Source organism: Oryctolagus cuniculus, chromosome 1 (assembly GCF_051225735.1).
Source record: "Oryctolagus cuniculus isolate XC-2025 breed Fujian yellow rabbit chromosome 1, ASM5122573v1, whole genome shotgun sequence".
NCBI lineage: Eukaryota > Metazoa > Chordata > Mammalia > Lagomorpha > Leporidae > Oryctolagus > Oryctolagus cuniculus.
In genome coordinates, this window is record NC_142867.1 from 169,110,805 (window position 1) to 169,134,834 (window position 24,030).

General features: G+C 39.1%; 1 protein-coding gene across 11 annotated transcripts in view; it reads left to right on the forward strand.

Annotated features, from left to right (window-relative positions):
* The window catches only part of IL33 (interleukin 33), a 48,565-nt gene extending 25,040 nt beyond the window's left edge, over positions 1-23,525 (forward strand). For 6 of the 11 annotated variants that reach the window (XM_008254994.5, XM_008254989.5, XM_070051852.2 and 3 more), the window contains 7 exons: positions 8,361-8,465; positions 14,428-14,544; positions 15,064-15,174; positions 16,369-16,476; positions 17,048-17,098; positions 18,440-18,537; positions 20,260-23,525. In XM_008254994.5, the coding sequence (XP_008253216.2) occupies positions 8,372-8,465; positions 14,428-14,544; positions 15,064-15,174; positions 16,369-16,476; positions 17,048-17,098; positions 18,440-18,537; positions 20,260-20,445 (765 nt within the window). In that variant the 5' untranslated portion in view covers positions 8,361-8,371 and the 3' untranslated portion in view covers positions 20,446-23,525. Of the gene's footprint in view, positions 1-58; positions 114-8,360; positions 8,466-14,427; positions 14,545-15,063; positions 15,175-16,368; positions 16,477-17,047; positions 17,099-18,439; positions 18,538-20,259 lie in introns of all 11 variants that reach the window. The other 5 variants (XM_070051851.2, XM_008255000.5, XM_070051872.2 and 2 more) reach the window with 3 other exon arrangements.
* The last annotated feature ends 505 nt before the right edge of the window (positions 23,526-24,030 follow it).

Below are 24,030 nucleotides of genomic sequence, written 5' to 3' on the forward strand. Positions count from 1 at the left end.
TGGCCCCAATTTTGTTATTTTTTAAATCTACTATTGCTCTTTGTAATTTTTTTTTCAGAAAAGGATTCTACTTCATAAAAAGGTTTTTTAAACTCCTTCCTCCAGCCATAAAGGTAATAATTTCTTCTTTTGATGTTGCTATATCTGTTCAGTAGCCAGACTGCCACAAGTGGTGTAGCAACTGGGCCACAGTCTAGTAACCTCTCTTCTAGGATCAAATTATGGCATGCACCTAATGCCATGCCTTCAAACTTTAATTTACCTAGTAGCAAAATCTCTTCTTTTAAAAAGATTCTATGTTATTTATTTGAAAAGCAGAGAGACATAGAAAGAGGGAGAAATAGAGAAAGAAAGAGATCTTCCATTTGCTAGTTCACTGCCCAAATGGCCACCAAGGCCAGGGTCAGGTGCTAGACCAGGCTGTATGGACCGTGAATGATATTATAAATATCCAAATGGCTCTTGGCAGAAAAAAAAAGGTTCCCCATATCTGCCCTAGAAGCATAGACCATAGACCATCCAGAAAATCAGTCGCTTTTTTTTTTTAAAAAAAGATTTTCAATTTGAAAGAGTTACACAGAGAGAGGAGAGGAAGAGAGAGAGAGAGGTCTTCCATCCAATGGTTCACTCCCCAATTGGCCGCAACGGCCAGAGCTGCACCGATCCGAAGCCAGGAGCCAGGAGCTTCTTCCGGGTCCCCCATGCAGGTGCAGAGGCCCAAGGACTTGGGCCATCTTCTACTGATTCCCCAGGCCATAGCAGAGCTGGATTGGAAGTGGAGCAGCTGGGTCTCAAACCAGTGCCCATATGGGATGCAGGCGCTTCAAGCCAGGGCATTAACTTGCTGTGCCACAGCGCCAACCCCTGATCAGCAGCTTTAAATGCATCAGAAAGTACATTAGCCCAAGTAGAAAACCTGGGTTCTGTGAGGCTAAGCCATATAAAAACTGTCAATTGTTACTGCAAGTTCAGTCCTATCAATGGCGCCAAGTCAAAATAACAAAGGACAATGTTTGAGGATAAAGGAAACAAAATTTATTCTATTGACAGAATGAGGAGGCAGCAGACAGACCTATCAAGAACTACCATCCTCCAGAGTAAGGACAGTTCATGGTTTTTAAGGAGTTCAGACAGGGAAGCTGTGCTTGGAAAAACATGACAAATAACCGGTGCTGTGGCACAGGTTAATCCTCTGCCTGTGGTGTCGGCATCCCATTTGAGCACCAGTTCTAGTCCTGGCTGTTCTTCTTCAGATCCAGCTCTCTGCTATTGGCCAGGGACAGCAGTGGAAAATGGTCCAACTGCTTGGGCCAATGCACCAACCTAGGAGACCCAGAAGAAGCTCCTGACTCCTGGCTTCGGGTTGGCTCAGCTCTGGCCTTTGCAGCCATTTGGGGAGTGAACCAACAGAGCAACGACCTTTCTCTCTGTCTCTCCCTCTCACTGTCTGTAACTCTACCTCTCAAATAAAGAAAATATATAAAAAAAAATTAGAGATGGGGCCCAGGAATAAATATCCAAACACTGAAACTGATTGTGGATCCAACAACAGGATGTTTTTCATAAATCTCAAACATCAGTGCAGTTTCTTGAGGAACAAGCTTAAGGAGAACTGATGGCTTGGTCTTAACATGGGTGAAACATAACAGCACCTTCTGCAAGGTGAGGAGCTGTACACTCTTTTGCTAGAATCTGAAAGAAGCAAAGGATTGTGTGAAGAGATTCTATGTTTCATTAACCATAATGAGGCTCATTCAGTTTATGATTAGTAAGGTTTATTGTGCCCTTAGTCACCTGCATTCATTATACCCTGTTAGTCTATAGGTCAAAGGTGATGAAGTAATGCCTATTTCAGACAGGCCACCCCAAAGCTCCAACTCCACTGCTCTTTAGATCTTTGTTGCTCAGGGAAGGTCCCCACATCTGTCCAGTGGTTGACATTACCTAATTTACAGGGACTTTCCAAAAACTGATCCAAATTACATACCACTGAGCTTTTGATAATTTCTGAGAAAGAAAAATGAGTAAGACATAGTCATCTAGCAGTTCCCAAGGAGCTAGCAGTCCAGTGGAGGAAACAAACAGTGTTGGATATAGTTAAGTTCCTATAGGAGGAAGCAATAAAATCTGTTGATTTTGAATTGTTATGGACATAATAACATTTTAATTGGGCTCGAGAGAGGAAATACCTAGAAGTGGAATGGAAAGAGGCATCGGCAGCAAGGAAAACAGCCAAAAAAGGTAAGGAAGTGTGAAAGTGCATGGCGAACTGAGGAACAAGGCAATCTTGTGGGTCTAAAATGTAGTGTGGAGAGAGGGGAAAGGTTTGAAAGGCTGACAGGGCAGGAGGTGGCAATATTTTAAAAAGATTTGGGGGGGCCAGCGCTGTGGCGTGGCAGGTAAAGTCACTGCCTGCAGTGCTAGCATTCCATATGGGCACTGATTCAAGCACCAGCTGCTCCACTTCCGATCCAGCTCTCTGCTATGGCCCGGCAAAGCCTAAGCCCTTGGGCCTCTGCACTCACATGGGAGACCCATGGGTGTTAAATGAAGATTGCCTATTTACAGCCAGTCTCATGTGCAAAATCTTCAATGGCAGGTAGTTGAAGACTCCTATTCTTTGTTTGTTTAAAGATTTCTATTTATCTGAGAGGTAGAGTTACAGTCAATGAGAGGGAGAGATGGAGAGATAGGTCTTCCATTTGCTGGTTCAATCCCCAAATGGCCACTATGGCAGGCGCTGTGCCGATCCGAAGCCAGGATCCAGGAGCTTCTTCCTGGTCTCCCATGTGGGTGCAGGGGCCCAAGCACTTGGGCCATCCTCCACTGCCTTCCTGGGCCACAGCAGAGAGCTGGACTGGAAGAGGAGCAATCAGGACTAGAACCCGACGTCCATATGGGATGCCAGCACCACAGGCGGAGGATTAACCAAGTGAGCCACAGCACTGGCCCCCAGAGAAAATGTTTCAAATAATGCTCTGCACAAGTAGATACCAAGTACTGAGGTAACACTAATATGCTGGTTTTATTTTGTCTAAGACTAATTATGCCTTATGGAAAAAGTTTTCAAGGTCATTTTTAAAAAGTTGGATTTTCAGATAAATCTAGGAAATATTCTAGTCTATATCCTATGTCATGGAGAGTCAGAGCTCACATTAATTTAGCAAAGTTTTTGACAATCCTTCATTGAAGAATCATGAATACCTTTAACTGATTTTTAAAATAATTATGTGATATCATGACCTCTCCCAGTATTTCACAGATTAGCTTCCCAGAACATTTGGAAGAACTCTGCTCCATACCAACAATACCTATTATAGTTGAATAACGTACACAAGAAGCTGAACCTACCATATTTATGATGGAGTCATTGACATGGAGAAAGCTGGAAGTTGTTTTAGAATTATATAAGTGAAAAGTGTAATCAAGAAATATTTTCAAATCCCATTCGGAAAAACAAAACATCTTTTAAATAACCTACACTAATGTTGGGCTAGTTCTGGCCTCACGGCACTTTGTCTGCGCTATTATAATTGACGGGCTAACTTAAGGGTGGGTAATGTTCAGCCCATGGGGAGCATAAGGCCCACGAAATCATTTGCTTGGGCCCCGCCAAGGCAACTACAAGTAGGACTCAAAATTCAATAAATTGACAGCAGGCTAATTTTTAAGTTGATAATTTTGTTTGTCCTGTAAATGATGTTGTAAATATCCAAATGGCCTTTGGCAGAAAAAAGATTCCCCACTAATCTTTGTTCTCTCTTCTTTGCTTCCTTCTGGATGATGTTTCACACAGTCATAAAATCATATTCATAAAACACATGCTAAATGATGTTTAAAACTTTCTGTAAAAGCTTTCAGAAGATTCCTGTCATGTATAGGATAAAATTCAAACTCCTCACTGCAGCATTTGCAGCTCTCTCCATGTTGGTTCCAGGGTAAAATATGGTGAAACTTCACTCATCTAAATTAGGTTAAAAATGTAGCCTGGATAAACATTTAGGAAGAAAAACTCTCCATTTTATTCCATATACTAAAATAGTAATGAATCAATCAAGTATAATAAATACAATAATATCTTGAATAATAAAATCTTAGAAAATAGCAGAAGTAAATTTATTTATAATCTTGGAGAAGCAAAGAACTTTTGTAGCAGGACGTAAAACCCAGAAATCCTAAAAGAAAACTTGAATAAATTTTTCCACATAATATTTGAAAACGTATGCTTTGGTATGCTATTAAAAAGCCTAATGACAAACAACACTGTAGAAAAAGCTATATCACATATCTTAGCCAAGTATTTAATTTCTTTTTTTTTGTTTGTTTTTATTTCATAAATTATTTTTATTTTTTTTTAACTTTTATTTAATGAATATAAATTTCCAAAGTACGATTTATGGATTACAATAGCTTCCCCCACATACTGTCCCTCCCACCCACTACCCTCCCCTTTCCCACTCCCTCTCCCCTTCCATTCACATCAAGATTCATTTTCGATTAACTTAATATACAGAAGATCAGCTTAGTATACATTAAGTAAGGATTTCAACAGTTTGCTCTCACACAGAAACATAAAGTGAAAAATAATAGATGATTTTTTTTAAGTGATGATGAAATCAGAGCAGACCTATTGTCATGTTTAATCCCAGTGAGAGTCAAGTTGGGAGTTGATAATTTCTTTTTTTTTTTTTTTTTTTTTTACAGAGGATCAGTTTAGTATACATTAAGTAAAGATTTCAACAGTTTGCACCCCCATGAAAACACAAAGTGAAATATATTGTTTGAGTACTCGTTATAGCATTAAATCTCAATGCACAGCACATTAAGGACAGAGATCCTACATGAGGAGTAAGTGCACAGTGACTCCTGTTGTTGACTTTACCAATTGACACTCCTGTCTATGGCATCAGTAGTCTCCCTATGCTCCGGTCATGAGTTTCCAAGGCTATGGAAGCCCTCTGAGTTCTCCGATTCTTATCTTGTTTAGACAAGGTCATAGTCAAAGTGGAAGTTCTCTCCTCCCTTCAGAGAAAGGTACCTCCTTCTTTGAAGACCTGTTCTTTCCACTGGGATCTCACTCACAGAGATCTTTTGCCAGAGTGTCTTGGCTTTCCATGCCTGAAATACTCTCATGGGCTTTTCAGCCAGATCCGAATGCCTTTAGGGCTGATTCTGAGACCAGAGTGCTATTTAGGACATCTGCCATTCTATGAGTCTGCTGAGTATCTCACTTCCCATGTTGGATCACTCTCCCCTTTATTTATTCCATCGGTTAGTGTTAGCAGGTACTAGACTTGTTTATGTGCTCCCTTTGACTCTTAGTCCTTTCATTATGATCAATTATGAACTGAAATTGATCACTTGGAATAGTGAGATGGCATTGGTACATGCCACCTTGATGGGATTAAATTGGAATCCCCTGGTATGTTTTTAACTCTACCATTTGGGGCAAGTCAGCTTGAGCATGTCCCAAATTATACATCTCTTCCCTCTCTTATTCCCACTCTTATGTTTAACAGGGATCACATTTCAGTTAATTTTTAACACTTAAGAATAACTGTGTATTAATTACAGAATTAAACCAGTCATATTAAGTAGAACAGACAAAAAAACTACTAAGAGGGATAATGTATTAAGTTGTTCATTAACAGTCAGGGCTATGCTGATCAAGTCACTGTTTCCCATAGAGTCCGTTTCACTTCAGGAGGTTTCCTTTTTGGTGTTCAGTCAGTTGTCACCGATCAGGGAGAACATATGGTATTTGTCCCTTTGGGACTGGCTTATTTCACTCAGCATGATGTGTTCCAGATTCCTCCATTTTGTTGCAAATGACTGGATTTCGTTGTTTCTTACTGCGGTATAGTATTCTAAAGAGTACATATCCCATAATTTCTTTATGCAGTCTATCGTTGATGGGCATTTAGGTCGGTTCCAGATCTTAGCTACTGTGAATTGAGCTGCAATAAACATTAGGCTGCAGACCGCTTTTTTGTTTGCCAATTTAAATTCCTTTGGGTAGATTCCAAGGAGTGGGATGGCTGGGTCGAACGGTAGGGTTATATTCAGGTTTCTGAGGAATCTCCAGACTGACTTCCATAGTGGCTTGACCAGTTTGCATTCCCACCAACAGTGGGTTAGTGTCCCTTTTTCCCCACATCCTCGCCAGCATCTGTTGTTGGTAGATTTCTGAATGTGAGCCATTCTAACCGGGGTGAGGTGAAACCTCATTGTGGTTTTGATTTGCATTTCCCTGATTATAATTTCTTTTTTTTAAAATGACTTGGCCAGCCCAGCTCAACAGGCTAATCCTCCGCCAAGCAGCGCTGGCACACCAGGTTCTAATCCCGGTCAGGGCGCCGGATTCTGTCCCGGTTGCCCCTCTTCCAGGCCAGCTCTCTGCTGTGGCTTGGGAAGGCAGTGGAGGATGGCCCAAGTGCTTAGGCCCTGCACCCGCATGGGAGACCAGGAGAAGCACCTCGCTCCTGCCTTCGGATCAACGCAGTGCGCCGGCCGCAGCGCGCCGGCCGCGGCGGCCATTGGAGGGTGAACCAATGGCAAAAGGAAGACCTTTCTCTCTGTCTCGCGCTCTCTCTCTCCTCACTGTCCACTTTGCCTGTCCAAAAAAAAAAAAAAAGACTTAAAATTCTTTAAACTTTCTGAAGAAAGGCAATTAAAATGGTCTATGACTTTATATCCTCTATATTGTATAAAAAGCACTACATAGAGCCCATGTCATAAAATTTTTATTAAAAAATTAATGATTAACCAAATCTAAATCCTTAAAAATGCTACCACAAAAATAACCTGAAAGCTCTGTTTAGAATTTGGGGATATGCTGCCATACATTCTAATCCATTCAATGAGCTCTATTTGCGTTACCATATTCATCACATGCTGTCACCCAATGTTGCTTAATCTGTGTGTATGCATATAAATAGAATTGTAATGAAACTGCATTAACTACTACCAAGTATTTCCTGAGGGAAACCGTAGAATATCAGACAGTCCTTCAGATTTGTAACTTAGGTAAGTATCATAATCAGTGTGCAATAATTTTTGCTGCATCTCATTGCGGAAAAATAGCAAAAAGAAACCAGTGATATTGATATTGTCATGTACTAAAACATTTCTGATATAAAAATAGGGGAGTAAGCAATAAGTATTAGTCTGACAACTGGTAAAAACAGTGTTTGTGTTTATCAAGGTAAAATAAGATAAAATTTACCTTCTAATAAATCCTTTAATCCAAGAACTCCATGGTTCTCTCTTATCCTGCTAGAAGAGCTGATTGAGAAGATGTTTTAAGAGATTTAAATTATAACAACACCTGGAACAATTTTTAATATAGCAAAACAAAAGACCAATGCTTTTTTAAAAAAAAGGTAATAATTACTGATAGAATTTCAAGCAATACCAGAGAAGATTTAAGACTGGAGGGGAGGAGTGGATATTTAGCTTAGTGGTTAAGATGGACTTAAGCCCATTTCAGAATGCCTAGGTTCAGTGCTCAGCTCCAGCTCTTGACCCTGCCTTCTTGCTTGTCTGGACCCTGAGAGCAGCAGTGATGATTCTAATGGTTGGATTCCTGCAACACATGGAGACCTGGGCTGGGTTCTCAGTTCCCAGTTTTTGCCTGGCCTACCTCTGGCCATTGCAGGAATGTAGGTGTTCCTTTGTCTTATTGTATATGCTTGTCTAATTTCCCCTAAAGTGCAATACCAATATTTATTTGTTTTATACTGTAGTATAACAAAACAATCTCAGGATTCCTGTACCAATAGTACCATTAACAATAAATTCAGGGGCCAGTGCTATGGTGTAGTGGGTAAAGCCGACAACTACAATGCCAGCATCCTGTATGGGCATCATTTCGAGCCCTGGCTTCTCTACTTCTGATCCAGCTCTCTGCTATGACCTGGGAGAGCAGCAGAAGATGGTCCAAGTCCTTGAGCCCCTGCACCCACATGGGAGATCCAGAAGCAGCTCCCGACTTCTGCCTTAGGATAGGTATAGCTCTGGCCATTGCTGCCATCTGGGGAGTGAACCAGTGGATGGAAGACCTCTCTGTCTCTCTCTCTACCTCTGCCTCTCTGTAACTCTGTCTTTTAAATAATTAAATAAATAAATAAATCTTTAAGAAAATAAATTTACTTAGTAAAGTTTTAAGTTTTTTTTGCGGTTCTTCTTGTCCTATAACTATATGCTAGTATGAATATAGCCAGAATACTATGCTCAAATTTTACCAAAATAATTATTTTCTTTATTGGGTTATGTTATCAATTTCATACTGAGCTAGCCACAGGTTTTATTCTGTTTTCAAATTGGAACAATTGAACTAATATTATATTTTAATCCTGCAGAAACCTAAAAGATGACTAAAACGAAGTATGCAACCATCGAAAATTCCCGAGCAAGGCCAAATGGCACATCAGGCAATGGCTTGGTAAAACCTGCCAAGCTGAGAAGTAAGGACTTAAGCATTCCTGAGTGTTTTACATGTTTTTAAAATTTGTTATCAAATCTTTTTCTAATATTCATAATGCTACCTTACCCAAACTTATATGTAGGAGCTGAAATAAAAAGGGATGGCCCAAAGGGCACAATATGTCAGCACTTACCAGTTTTGAACAGACTATATACAATGCAACTTTTACTTATTTGATATATCATGGGACAGAAATAGCTTAGATAACGTGACCTTTAAATAGTGATACATTTGAATGTAACTTTTTATATCAGTCCCTTTGCTCTATATATCTCCTGCCACCAAATCCCCAACACTTTTTCTCTGGTTAACTAACAAAATTCTACACTGACTTATTTTCATTTAACAAACATTTATTAAGGCGGAGGATTAGCCTATTGAGCCACGGCGCCAGCCATGCCAGTGGTCTTTCTCTCTCACTGTCCACTCTGCCTATCAAAAAAAAAAAAAAAAAAAAGACCACTGGCATATCAAGTACATGGTCTTGCGACTTGATAAAGGCAATAATAACAAATGAATATATCTGAATAATCCAGGCTCCAAATAAAGCAGAACTAACCAAATAATGCTTAAGTCTGTTCAGTTGCAAACCCAAAGAGTTTATAATAGGATGAATGGTAAACAACATCAAATAGTAGCTATAGCTCTGAGGTGAAAGGGCTATATACATCATTGACTCTTCAACCTATCCTAGGATGGAATGATATAAATTTATACTTATATTTTTCATATAGGAAAAGTAAAACAAAAGTAATAGAGCCCTAGTGGACTGAAGACAATATGGAGGATGAGGAATGACACATTCTGAGTCTCTGGCTCACCAACACTGTTGCTTGGTAGCCAGAGAAAACACCATGGTTTCCTTGTTAACTGTGGTTCTTTAATTTCCAGGAAATAATAGTTATGTTAGTTCTTTGAAAATGCTCTGGCAGAAACACCGATTCAATGGAAGTGACTGCACATCCCCAAACTCTTTCTCAAAAAATAATGCATTTTCTTTGTGTCTCAGGAAATGTGAGCTCTCCATAGGTACTGGAATGAAAGTAAGCCGGAGTTTATGCCAGATTTTCTGGTATTCATGCAAAAGTTAACAAGCAATCTCTCCTTTAGGGTTCAGTGACCCTAATGGGTTACCTATACCATTAGAAGACAGTGATGAAGATAATATCCAAATCATTTATATGATTTTCGAAGAATATTGAGTCAGTTTAATACTACTTCTCAAAATTCAAAGTACTAGAAATATTATATCTTATTTTTCTAAATAAATTTCTCTCTGAGCCCTCAATCAACAAGGCAAGAAAGTACACTTAATCCCTTCTCCTCCCTTAGGGTACATCATCTTTGGCTCACAAAGCCTCAAATCTAAATATCCAAGTACTACAGGCATAAATATGTCAGTTACACATTAGTTCTCGTCATCCTGAAGGCATTTCACCTCTGGTTCCACAAGGGTACAGGACTTCATGATAGGCAGGAAAGCTCCCTCCAAACTCATTCCCTTCCCAGTTTCCAGCAAGCTCCTCTGTAGTGGTCAGATTCTTTTCTTCTCCTCTCCTCTCGCCCACATCCATAAACAAAGTTCTCTTCCCCAAACAACCCATCTTCTTTCATTCATGGATCTAGTCAGGAGTTACAATATGGAAGCCTTGGGATAGATTCATTTAGAAGTACTTTTTTTTTTTTTGACTGAACAGTACTATTGCTATTTTTGTAGCTGAAGCAAATTTCTAAAATTAAGAAATTTTAAATAAAAAATCTACATATATGGTTTCTGTCAAAAAATGTAAAGATCATTGAAATGCTAGGCCCATATCCCTGCATGGTAACAGCTGATCAAAACTAAGCAGCAGTCAGCTTCTATAGCTTGAATTCATCCATGGAAGATACATGGTTATAGTGCAGTGGTTTTGACTATCCAGTGGACAGTAGGGAACCACTAAAAATGTTTAACTGGGTAATGATGAGATATTTTTACCTTGTACAGAGATTGCATTGGTGATGGTGTGAAGACAGAGGGGGCAAAAGAAGAAAATGGTTAGAGGTCTACTTCATTTATTGAGGGGAACAGTGATGAAGGCCTGACCTAAGACAACAGAAAGGAGAGGAAAGAGTAGACCTCAGATACATTTGAAAGGTGAAGTCAGTGGGAATAAACTGAATAAACTGAGGGATGGAAATAGAGGGGAAAATTGAAAAATGCACATTTGCTATTAGGAGTATATTTTGGTTTGCAGTAGGTCATCCAGGTAGAGATGTCCAGTATTTGGGAGGATATATATAGATATGGAAAGAAATGCTTTAAAATAGCTGATTTTTTTTTTAAGATTCACCTATTTGTTTGAAAGGCAGCTACAGAGAGATCTTCCAGCCACTAGTTAACTGCCAAAATGACTGCAACCACTGGACCTAGGCTGATCCAAAACCAGGAGCCAGGAGATTATTCCAGGTCTCCCACATGGGTACAGGGGTCCAAGTACTTGGGCCACCTTCTGCTGCTTTCCCAGGCACATTAACAGAGAGCTAGATTGGAAGTAGAGCATCTGTGTCTTATACCAGCACCCATACGGGATGCCAGCACCACAGGCAGTGGCTTTACCTGCTATACCACAGCACCAGCCCAAGAAAGCTGATTCTAAACACCCTATGGAGCAAGGGTAACAGGCAGAAAGCTCAAAGAAAAAGATCAAAGATTGACTTAGAATTTGGGGAGTTGTGAGCCTCTAAAAATATAGTTGAAGTTATGAGAAAGCAAGATTTCCTAAAAAGGGAGTCTAGTGGGAGAGGAGAAGTCAAAGGACAAAACCTTGAGCAACATTAACCTTTTAGGAACAGAGGAGAAGTAAGAGACTGAGACGGATTAATCAGAGAGAAACAAAAACAGCCTACGGGGACTGGTTGCTACCCTGAAGTCAGCCACCACACACACATCAAGGGCAGTCAGCAGTGAGAAGGAATCTTGGTGAATTAGGGGTCTGAAGAGGAAATGAAGGTGCAGTGATTCACATCCGTAGTTTCTGTCCGGCATATCAGAACGATTTCCAGGCCCCGCCCCTTTTACTCACCAGAAATGCCTGAGCAAATATACGCTGCGGTCACGGTCAGAGTGGCTGTGATAACCTCCTTCAAAGCCATCCAGAGCCTCTGCGCTCAACAGATAGCGGGCAAGAAACAGGAAGTAATTAGCGGCCTTCAGATAAACTTGAGCTGGCTCTCTGAACCCAGGGGAGTGCTCTCCCCATCTCCATGACAGCTTTGTTTTTTCCATTCCAAAACACAAATTTCAGCGGTGAGACATCAAAGTATACTTTTTTCCAGTATAGTCTTTTCAATACTTTGTATGTAGTCATCCTCCCCATGAAATATTTATATGCAGTGTTTTTCCCACTAGATTTTAGTCCCTACTCCTATTATCTGTAACTGCCTTCTTAATTCCTTAACCCCTTAAAATCATAGTTCTAGATGGTACAGCAATGTTAGGGAGTTCAAAGCTGGATGTGAATACAACTAAGTGGTCTTCCTCTGTTAAGATAGTTAAAGATACTCACAGTCAGCTGCTCTTCTGAACTGAAGCAAGAAATGAATAATTCAGGGATTGGCGCTGTGTCGAAGTAGGTTAAACCTCCTGCCTGTGGCGCTGGCATCCCATGTGGGCGCTGGTTTTAGTCCTACTGCTCCTCTTCAGATCCAGCTCTCTGCTATGGTCTGGGAAAGCAGTAGAAGATGGCCCAAGTGTTTGGGCCCCTGCACCCATGTGGGAGACTGGGTGCAGCTCCTGGCTTCGAGTCAGCTCAGTTCCAGCCACTACAACATTTTGGGGAGTGAACCAGCAGACGGAAGACCTTTCTTTCTGTATCTCCTTCTCTCTGTTCCTAACTTTACCTCTCAAATAAATAAAATATTTTTTAAGAAAATAAATGGATAATTCAAAATAGCTGATAATAGTTCATTCCACTTGACTTTAAAACATATTATCAGGAAGGTAAATCTTCTGGAGGAGCTTAAAAGTCATACAATCGATCTCAAAATCAAAAGTAATTCTTTTCTTTTCTTACTGTGAATGTTTAAAATTTGACTATATTATATAAATTTTTTGGTAATTCATTTACTATAATGTTGAAAATAGATCCTATGACTCATGTGTTAAGATTTTCGGAATTACTAAGTATCAAATTTAGTTTACTATTTGAGACTTAAATTTTTCTGGCTAAATGAAATAAGAATTAGTGAATTAATAACTTCTTACAAATAATAGTCATTTTAGAAAATGAATATTATGTTTTCATTTAATTTCCATTAACTTTCAAAAAATATTTTAAAAGCAAAGTGATAGAGAGAGAGGGAGAGACAAAAAAAAAGAAAGCGATCTTCTATCTGCTAGTTCACTCCTCAAATACCCACAAGGGCCAGGGCTGGGGCAGGCTGAAGTCAGAAGACCACAGTTCCATCCAGGTCTCCCACATGGGTGGCACGGACCCAAGTACTTGGGCCATCATTTGCTACCTTCTCAGGTGCATTTGTAGGAATCTGGATCAGAAGTGGAGTAGCCAGGGACGTAGCCAGGGACGGGAAATAGCATTCCCATATAGGATGTGAGCATCTCAATTGGTGGCTTAACTTCCTGTGCCACAACATCTGTCCCTATTTATTTATCTTTATTTATTTGAAAGGCAGAGAAAGAGAGAGATCTTCCATCTGCTGGGTTACTACCAAAAAATCCCATAACTGCTAGGGCTGCGCCATGCCAAAGCCAGGAGCCTGTAACTCCACAGGTCTCCAATGGGCATCAGGGACTCAAATACTTCAGCCATTATCTGCAGCCTCCCAGGATGCATATTAACAGGTAGCTGGAATGGAAGCAGAGCAGCCAGGACTTGAACCATGCTCTTGATATGGGACATGGGTATCCTTAACCCGCTGTCCCTGATTGGCTTTGTTACTTCATATAATTTAACTTGAATTTGCATTTTATCAGTTCCTCAAATCACAATATAGCATTTTCTAAGATGGAAACAGAATAAAAAGAACACCTTGAGCAAATGTCATGACCACAAAGAATCTCAAATGATCATCTATAAAATGGGGATAATAATGCCTACTATTAGCCTAGTGTTTGGCTCACCTTGGATACTTAGTATATGGTTGTTATTTTAATGTCAATAAGCTTAATAGACTATCCCTCCAAAGTGTACCCTACAAAAGTAGGAAAGGTATCAGATTTCATGTAACTATAATAGTTCCTCCTCAAAGATTGATACATGTTGGATGTAGGCACATCATCACTCATGTGGAATTCTGAAAACCAACATTTTTTTTCTAGAGACCCAAAATTTTTTAGAACTCATTTGACATCAAAACATGGCCTAGGCCGGCGCCACGGCTCACTGGGCTGGTCCTCTGCCTTGCGGCGCCGGCACACTGGGTTCTAGTCCCGGTCAGGGCACCGGATTCTGTCCCGGTTGCCCCTCTCCCAGGCCAGCTCTCTGCTGTGGCCAGAGAGTGCAGTGGAGGATGGCCCAAGTGCTTGGGCCCTGCGCCCCATGGGAGACCAGGAAAGGTACCTGGCTCCTGCCATCGGATCAGCGTGGTGTGCCGGCCGCAGCGCGCTGGCTGCGGCAGCCATTGGAGGGTGAACCAATGGCAGAGAAAGACCTTTCTCTCTCTCTCTCTCTCTCTCTCTCTCTCACTGTCCACTCTGCCTGTCAAAAAAAAAAAAAAAAAAAATGGCCTGAACTCATTTGTCAGTTAAATCCTGACCTGAACTAAAATGAAGTCTATTCTGCTTTGTGTGAGTTTTCCTATGTTTCACTATAAAAGCAATTAATTTTTAATCATTTATTGTTATTTTAGTTGTACCTAGTTATGGAGTGGTACACTCAGGGTTTGTAAAAAGATGGATGGACAGAAGGAAGCAGTATCACATTTTTCTCAATTGTTTATAGGGTCCCAACAGAAGGCTGCAGAAGAAGTCTGCCAAATATACAATATGAAGCTACGCTCTGGCCTTACCATAGAAAAGAAGGCCTGTTACTTTAGGAGAGGAATCACCAAAAAGCCAGGTAAGGGTAAAGGTACATTTCCTAGCAATAGTGATGGGCATCTATTTACCTTCAATTACCACAAATAAATATGTAATTTTCCCCCTCACCTGAATTTTCTTTCTGTAAAGGAATAAGGATGATGAATTGTTATTTGGCCATTTTATAAAGGGCATATAAAGAATTTTTACTAGCATGTGAGAATTGGTTATATTATGATGTTAAATGAAAAAAAGGATAAAAATTATATATAGATAAGTTTAAAATATTTTAAATTGGTTTTAAAAATTCAATGTAAATTAAAATGTTAACAGGGGTTGTGTTTTGAGTGTTGAGACTATAAACGCTTAGTTTTCTTCTTCCTGGTCTGCTCTGCTGAGTTGTATTGTAGAGGCGTTACTGATCCCATCAGACCATGAGTGGTTAAAACCCTGTAGTCAGTAGCATTGTCAGCAAGCAGTCTTGGCAGAGACACATCAAAAGGACGTGGGTGCAGAGTGGGAACTGACAGTTCACTTCTACCCAACCCCTATTCTGCAGATGGAAAATTCCAAGTCGAAGCTTTGCGGGGACCGTCCTTCACTGAAGCAGGCAGGACTGAAGAATACTTGGAACATACGGGAACACAGGCTGCTCTAAGTAGTTTCCTAGGTGTGACTGGTCACAAGGGTGGTGTGGAGGTTTAGAGGGAGGTAAGACGCAGACTCCTGGTAGCCCCAAGTCTGTGTCTTCATATGTGTCAGAAATTTCTACCCACTGTAACTGATGTGCACAGTTAGTGTGTTATCTTAGGTGTAAGATAGCCAATCACAACAGTGCACATGCATTCTGTAGTCATACACCATTGTTAACTGGAAGTGCTTGCTTTGTATTAGAATTCTATATATATTATTCCTGGTGAAAATATATTATTCTTTGAGTTAAAAAATATTATTCCTCCAAAATGCCAACATTTTGACCATGAAGGGAAGGAAGAGCTATTATATTTTTCAAAATATAATTTTAACACAATGTATCTTAAAGAGTGTTTAAAATGGTTTTAAATATCACAACTTATTTCTGCAAAGTTCCAAATTGATAGTGACTACCAAGAAGTGGAGAGATAATCATAATAAAACCTGGATAAGAATTGCATGTTACAAAATCCAGGCATTTTTCCTAATATAATATCTTAGGTTCCCAAAAGCAGTACTACTGTTTCTCACTGTTTTAAAATCATTTTTCAGAAGTTCACATACAAATTCAATGTTTAACATTGCTCTTACTATTTTGTGTATTACTGTTCTTAGCATTATAGAATTCTATAATATAAAGAAAGCACTTCTTTTTTCTAGGCTTCATATTGGTAGCCCTTCAATTTGCTCCAGTTTCTCCCAACATACTTTAAAAATATTAACATTTTCTATGTGTGCTGTGAGCTCTGCTCTAAAAATGTCCCTGTTCTTTAGCCCAAGGATAGACTGAGGCTCACACTTGTATTTCCCTGAACTACTGGAAGTCTCTGAGTGATTCCACCCCTTCTAGATGGGCATCATATGCCTATAATCTATCAAACAGAGCCCTTCTTACCCATAGTCCCTAATCCCGGGGAACCAGGATTTAAAGATTTCCTCAGCCAATGCCTGTCACTTTTCCAGCTTCTTTCTTCCCACCAAACCCCAGAAGCACATTAACATGGTTTCCCAGGGCCTTCACTCAAACTAGTACCTTTAATCTCATTCAGGTTCACACTTCAGCCAAAATAAAAATCTTATGAGGAAGCATTTCAAAACATAGTTCGTGAAAATAACTGTTCATGGGAACTACTATTTGGAATTCTTATGACGGTAATTTCATTTGTTACAGAATATCCTGCCTCTCTGAGCACATACAACGATAAATCAGTTACTTTTACTTTGGTGGATAAAAGTTATGTGATCAATGTTGGAGACAAGGGGAAGAAACAAAAGAAAGGTAGACTATTTCTTTTGTCTATAATGATGTAATGATGACAAGTAAAAATAAATAAATAGTTAAATAAATAAATCAATGCCAAGCCATAAATAAGACAATAACTCAGACACAGCAAATGGATTTTCATGCTCTGTGCTAACTCGAAGGCACTGGCAATGGACACCTGAACATCACTATGTTGAGAAGGCTTCATAAGCTTAATCAAGGCTCATGAGGGAAGAACACTGATCCTGAGAAGTGGCATCTCTTGTGAAATATAAAAGGAGGGACCATATATTTGCTATCACTTAAATTATTCACTATATCTTTCCGGTCTTATCAATGCATAACCTTTGTAGAAGAATATGCCAGGGATAGCAGCAGCATTTTAAATGTTTTAGTAATAGTTTCGTTGCAGAAGTCATCAGAGCATACTCATATCTTAACACCTTTCTCAAGATCATAAAAGTTTTGCTTTTATTGATATGTAATAAAAGGGAAGACAGTCTGTTGTTTGATACTTATCTCCTAGAACTGAAACTTTTTGAAAAAATTGCTTCTCATCCAAATGATCTGATGCGTTCTCTTTCAGACAAGGTGTTACTGCGTTACTATGAGTCCCCGTACTCCTCAAGTGAATCAGGTAATTTGGAGGCTGGGTAGCTACGGGGCTCGAATTCTTAAGTTGATGTAAATATGAATGAAAATGCTCCATGAGGAAAGAAGGCAGTCTCAAAATGACCCCTCCAATTCAGGCTCGTGGTAAAATCTTAAATTCTTAGAAGATATTACTCAATCCCATCAATTTTATAGTTTAACAGGACAAAGGTTTACTTATATGTAATAAAGATCCTAAATAATGGTGGCTTAAACTAGATGAAACTTGATTTCTGTCTTAGCCATGGCTGGAGTGGCAGTTCTGCTGACAAGTTGTGTAGGGATCTAGGTCTTTTTGTCTTGTAATTTTGCCAACATCTGTATGAATCAAGATGACCTGCCACCATGACAATGTCCAGTCAGCAGGACGAAGGCAGGTGTGGGGGTGTGTGTGTGTGTGTGTGTGTATACACTTTTCCCTTTAAAACACAGCCTGAAAATTGTATATGATATTTCCACTTCACATTGGTCAGAGCTTAGTCCTAATATTATACTCAGTCACAAGATGGCAGGATGGGAAATGTTCTATTATTGCATGAGAAGGGGAGGTGGATATGGGCCATGGGGGCAACAACTATTAATGGCTTTCCACAAAGAAACCAAAGCTGATGTCCAGAAAGTGTCTTAAAGAATCACAATTCTCTATTTAAAAAGCATCTCTAGGGGCCAGCAATGTGGCATAGTGGGTTAAGACACTCCCTGTGATGCCAGCATCCATGGGTGCTTGTTCAAGTCCCAGCTGCTCCATTTCCTATCCTGTTCCCTACTAATATACCTCAAAAAGCAGTTGAAAATTGCTCCAATGCTTGGGACCATACCATCCATGTGGTAGGCCTGTATGAAGGTCCTAGCTCCTGCCTTTGGCCTGGCCCAGCCTTGGCTATTGAGGCCATCTGGGGTGTGAATCAGCATATGGAAGAGCTCTCTCTCTATGTCTCTCCTTCTCTCTCTGTGACACTGTCTTACAAATAAATAAATAATTTTTTTAAAAAAAAGAAAGCTTATTTTAAAAAAACTAACTTCTCTCATTCAAGGGATTTAGAAGTACCCACTACTTATCTAATAATGTCTCCTTAATTTCATTTGGGTGCAAATATTTCTGAGATTTCTTGATGAATGAAGTGGTTTTCACATGACATCTTAAATTCATTTTCTGGGTGTTAAATTCATTTAAATTAAGAGGAGTTACAAGTCTTACTTTTATAATTTGCAGATAAAATAATATCTACCATGTACAAGTAGATTTTTTAAGTATATATTATGGAATCATTAAATCTAGCTAATTAGCAAATGCATTACCTCACATAGTTTTTATTTTAATTGTAAGGTGATGGCGTTGATGGTAAGATGTTAATGGTAAACATGAGTCCAACAAATGACGCACATCTCTTGCTGCATGCCAACAAGAAGAAGCACTCCGTAGAGGTAACAGAAACATGATTATGTAACTGCCTTGAATGACTTCATTCATTTGTGTAGATTTCAGTGTTCGGGGACTTTTTTTCTGTTTGGTATTGTACATAAAACATAAGCAGTTACTACTAAGGACTTGCTTCTGAAGGAGGGAAAGGAGGAAAGTATAATATATAGTCTTGCTACTAAAACTCTGATTTCCTTCACCAGCACAGAATCCCTGAGAGCTTGTTAGAAATGTAGAATTATGGCTCCCCAATGACTGAATCAGAATTAGCATTTTAACAGATGTCCAGGAGATTCATATGCACATTAAAGTTTGATAAACACTGCTGTGTAGAATGATCTGAAATCCTTTCTATTTAGCTTTAGGAACTACTATGTTCTTCCAGGAAGCGTTTCTTCATGAAATACAATTTCCTTAGGCAAATACAAAAATAATTTTAGATTCCAAGTCTGAAAAAAAGGAGGGCCATAAACATTTCTACATCCAAGAATTTGGCTAGCCAACAATCTACATTCTGATCACAATATTCACTGTACATTCTTAGTAATTGGCAGCATTATACTGGTCATAAGGACAAATTATAAATATCTTAAAGAACAAACAAGCCAAAAGTAGATGCAAGGAAGAAAACACAACAGCATAATATAGATGATAAATTATATAAATAAGTGGGCCAGTGCTGTGGTGTAGTGGGTAAAGCCACCATCCGCAGTGTCGGCGTCCCCTATGGGTGCCAGTTTGAGTCCCAGCTGCTCCACATCCAAACCAGCTCTCTGCTATGGCCTAGGAAAGCAGAAGAAGATGGCCCAAGTCCTTGGGCCCCTACACCCACATGGGAGACCCAAAAGAAGCTCCTGGCTCCTGGCTTCAGATTGGCTCAGTTCCGGCCATTGCAGCCACTTGTGGAGTGAACCAGCAGATTGAAAATATCTCTCTCTTCCTCTGCCTCTCTGTAACTCTGCCTTTCAAATAAGTAAATATATCTTTTTTTAAAAAAGTATATAAACAAAATTATAAAGCTAACTAATATCGCTGTGTAAGGCATTGTTAACATATATAGTGGATGGTTACCAGAATTTTCATTAACATACTATTCCTAAGTGTACATAACAGAATGTCTGGTATATGTAACTACTGAATAATAAGAGCTAATATTGAGCTCTATTTATTGCATATAAGGTGCATGCTAAATGTTTTCCAATGAGTATCTCATTAATTCTCACGGTAACTCCTTGATGGAGTTATATTGGAGAGCTATTGCTGCATAATAAACCATCCTCAAAACATAGTGCTTTAAAATAATGATCAGTCATATTACTCATATATATATATATATATATATATAGAGAGAGAGAGAGAGAGAGTAAGCTGAAAATTGATTGAATTAGAAAAACTGGATAGACTAAAAAGTGAAGACTTGAGAGTTAAAGCAACATGCTCACGTTCTCAGAGAGAGTATGCAACAAAAGAGAACAAATCCAGGATTGCTAAAAACAGACCCAGTCATTTGAAGCCATACTACCCTTCTAAGTATACTATCAGTGAATCAAATCAAATCCTGCCCTCTACCCTTTGCCTTTGAATCATTTCTTCTTCCCTCCCCTCCTTTACTCAGTAAGCAGACCTGCTAGAAATACCATAAACAATTATTCCCAATTATAGGATCTGAACAGGAAGGGGGAGTTGACTCTGGATTCCCACTTACATACTGATGGCTGTTTCTTCAGTTTCACAGGTATGAAAACAGATTATCAGACCTAGCTTTCTTTGTCGTTCACAAGGAGTCTTCGGAATGTGTTTCATTCGAATGTAAAAGCCATCGCGGAACATATTTAGGAGTAAAAGATAATCACCTTGGCCTAATACAAGGAAAGAATCCAGGCAGTGAGAATATTCTGTTTAAGCTCTCTTAGACGTAATGTAATAGAAAACTGGATCCTAGCTTCAGTAGCCTACATACTACCACTGGAGGAGGAGTAAGAGATAAAGAAACACACAATATCTAAGAAGAATGAAGAGTACTTCGAATGATGTGGAATGGTTTCTTTATTATGTGTGGAATTTTTTCTAATCCTTTAGTTCTGTGTTTATATCCCTGTGTATCACTATATATTCAATACAAGTATGATAGTATTAAATAGGGTATTGAGGGGTGGGTGTTAGGAAACAGCAGTTACGTTGACACTTGCAATACCCACATCCCATATCAGAATCCCTGGGTTTGAGTCTCAGCTCTGCTTCTGATCCAGCTTTCTGCTAATTCACACCCTGAGAGGCAGCAGGTAATAGCTCAATTACTTTGGTGTCCGCCACCCACATGGGACACATGGATTGAGTTTCAGTCTCCTGCCTTCAGCTGGGCCCAGCCCTGGCTGTTGCATGCATTTGTGGAGTGAAACATTAAATGGAAGATACCTCTCTCTCTTCCTCTTCCTATTCCTACATCTCTTCCTTCTCCTCCTCCTTTTCTCCTCCTCTTCTCTGCCTCCTCCTCCTTGTTCTTTTCTCTCTCTTTCTCTGTCTTACTTTCTCTTTTCAAGTAAATAGTATATTGATAAAGAAATTTGCCAAAGAGATATAGATTGACCTTTATTTTTTTTCTACCTTGAGTCCATGAAGAATTTTACATTTAGAGCTGACACCTCCAGGAAAAAGCAAGGTTCATAGCTGAAGTCTCTCTTTATATAGGGGTCCATTTTAAAGAGCTATATAAGGATATCACTGTCCTTGGTTCCAAACAATAGATTCAAACACTAAAGCTGCTACTAAAAAGATTATATGCAGCACAGCTTGACCATTTCTCAACTAGAATAAGACACTAAGTTAGTTTATAGATGTTCTAAGTAACACTCCGATTAACAGTTTCTAGCTTTCAAGGATTTGCAGAACTTCAAATGTCTACATGTCTAGGTAGGTATTATAAATGTATGAAAAAGTAAGGATAATTGAAAAATTATGAAAAATAAATCCAGCTTTATAAAGTGATAATTTTACCTCTTATTGTTTCAGTTTAGATCATGATTTTATACACTGAGTTAACTTTAAGCAAACCATTCTTAGAATAGGAAGTGAAATAAACTTTAATTCACAAATATCATTGAAACTATTAGAATAGCTAACATATAAAAACTTTTTATAAAGAGTACTGAACCACAACACATATTAGGGCATACAAGCAGCAAGGGATCAAAGTAAAATGGTGAGGCCAGAAGTCCCCTAACCTACTACAGCTCAGATGAGATACATAATTAATACTAATGTTTCAATAATTGGATATCCCTCATGTTTGTAGAATATCATGTCCCTGTGATGCTGGTTTCCAGGGATCTATGACTTTATATTCATCATTCCAATCAAAATTTGTTCTAATCCTTGTACAACACATCTCTTATTTTTAAAAATGTATTTTATGGGGGCTGGCATTGTGGCATAGTGGGTTAAGCCACCACCTGCGATGCCAGCATTCCATATGAGCACTGTTTCAAGTCCCAGCTGCTCTACTTCAACCCAGCTTCTTTCTAATGAGCCTGGGAAAACAGTGGAATATAGTTCAAGTACATGGGCCCTTGTTTCCCACATGGGAGACCTGAATGGAGTTCCAGGTTCCTGGCTTCCAGTTAGCCCAGCCTAAGTCCACAACAGTCCCAGGCCAGGCCAGAGGCTAAAAAGCAAGGAACCAGGAACCTAATCCAGGTCTCCCATGTGAATCAGGTGGATGGCAGGAACCCAACCACTTGAGCCGTCACTGCTGCCTTCCAGGATCTGAGCCAGAGCCAGGACTTGAAACAAGGTACACTGGGACCCGCACTGTGGCATAGCAGGTAAAGCCACCACCTGGAGTGCCAGCATCCCATATGGGCGCTGTTTAGAGTCCTGGCTGCTCTGTTTCCAATTCAGCTCTCTGCTATAACCTGGGAAAGCAATGGGAAAAAGCCTGGGAAAGCAATGGATGATGGCCCAGGTCCTTGGGCCCCTTCACCTGCATTGGAGATCCAGAAGAAACTCCTGGTTCCTGGGTTTGGATCGGCTCAGCTCCAGCCGTTGCGACCATTTGGAGAGTGAAGAGCAGATGGAAGACTTTCTCTCTCTCTCTCTTTCTCTCTTTCTCTGCTTCTACCTCTCTCTAACTCTGACTTTCAAGTAAATAGATAAAATCTAAGAAAAGAAATGAAATGAAATGAAACGAAATGAAAAGAAAAGAAAACGAGGTACTCTGATATGGGATGCTGGCACCTTCACTCATGTGTTAACTGTTACAACAAACGCTTGCCTCATACAGATCTTTTGTTCCCAGCTTCTTGGTGACTCTGCTCACTGTAGAATATTCATTTAACTTCTGTCCCTTCTTCAGTTCTTTTGACCAACTTTCTCCTTAATATGTATTTTGTATCTACTGAGCTTCATTTTCATTTAGTCAGACCTCTAGAGGGCCAATAACCAGGTTCTGCTTTGTCTACATAACATTGTTAATGTTACATAAACTACCGATGGCAATAGTTTTCAGTAAATATCTTTGTGTTTTACTCTTACTAAGGTAGCAAAATCTATACTCAACCATATCATAGCTTTTCAACTACTAAAGGAATAATTTTTGCTTAGGTAAAACTTTATTTTAAAGCAATTTCTATAATAATTTTAATAGACAACATTTAACTGACAAATGTAATAACAAGAAACTGAGGAAACAGGATATTTTCTGAAAGTATAGGTTTTCAAATTCCTAACTGGTTGTGACTTATTGCATATATTTGTTGCTGGTCTCTAAGATAAAAGTGCTTAGAATTATTATACAAGATTGCACAATTATATAAAACTACTTTGCCAACAACTTTACTATAAAGACATAAATAAAGGAGAACCTGTATTATCTCCTCTGAAAAACACTAAATATTGATTATGCCTCTGCACTGTATATTAAAATGATTATTATTAAGTAACTAAATATATTCATTATATTTTTATATTCTTGAATAAAAAGTATTTTTCAAAATTATGTGTGGCCATAATTTTTATCATAAAATCACTCAATATTCTGAAATCCTTAAGTGAAAATAAGCATACTTCAATCTATCAATGTTGGTATCTAGAGTATATTAGTTTTCTGATATTTTGGTGATTCAAAACTAAGTACAATTATCCAGAGAAGGTACAGTATCATTTCTTTGGTTGGTTGGTTTTTATATTTTGGTGTTCATTCCCCTGGTGCCCATAATGGTGGCTGGCATAAAGAAAGTTTTAGTGATTTTACCCAACATCAGCCAGCCAACATCTGCCCACATCAGAATTTAACTTGAGACTTCTGAGTCATTTAGACATATTTCAACTCAACTATCTTACTGTGTTTAATTTTCCTTTTTTTAAAAAAAATATTTTCCATCATCATTCTACTAAGTGTTACTTGATTTAAATGCTTAAGTGTATAGTGGCATTTTGCCACTTCCTTGCATGTGTTTGATAATCCATTACATACATTATTGGAAGAAATTTGTCACTGGTCA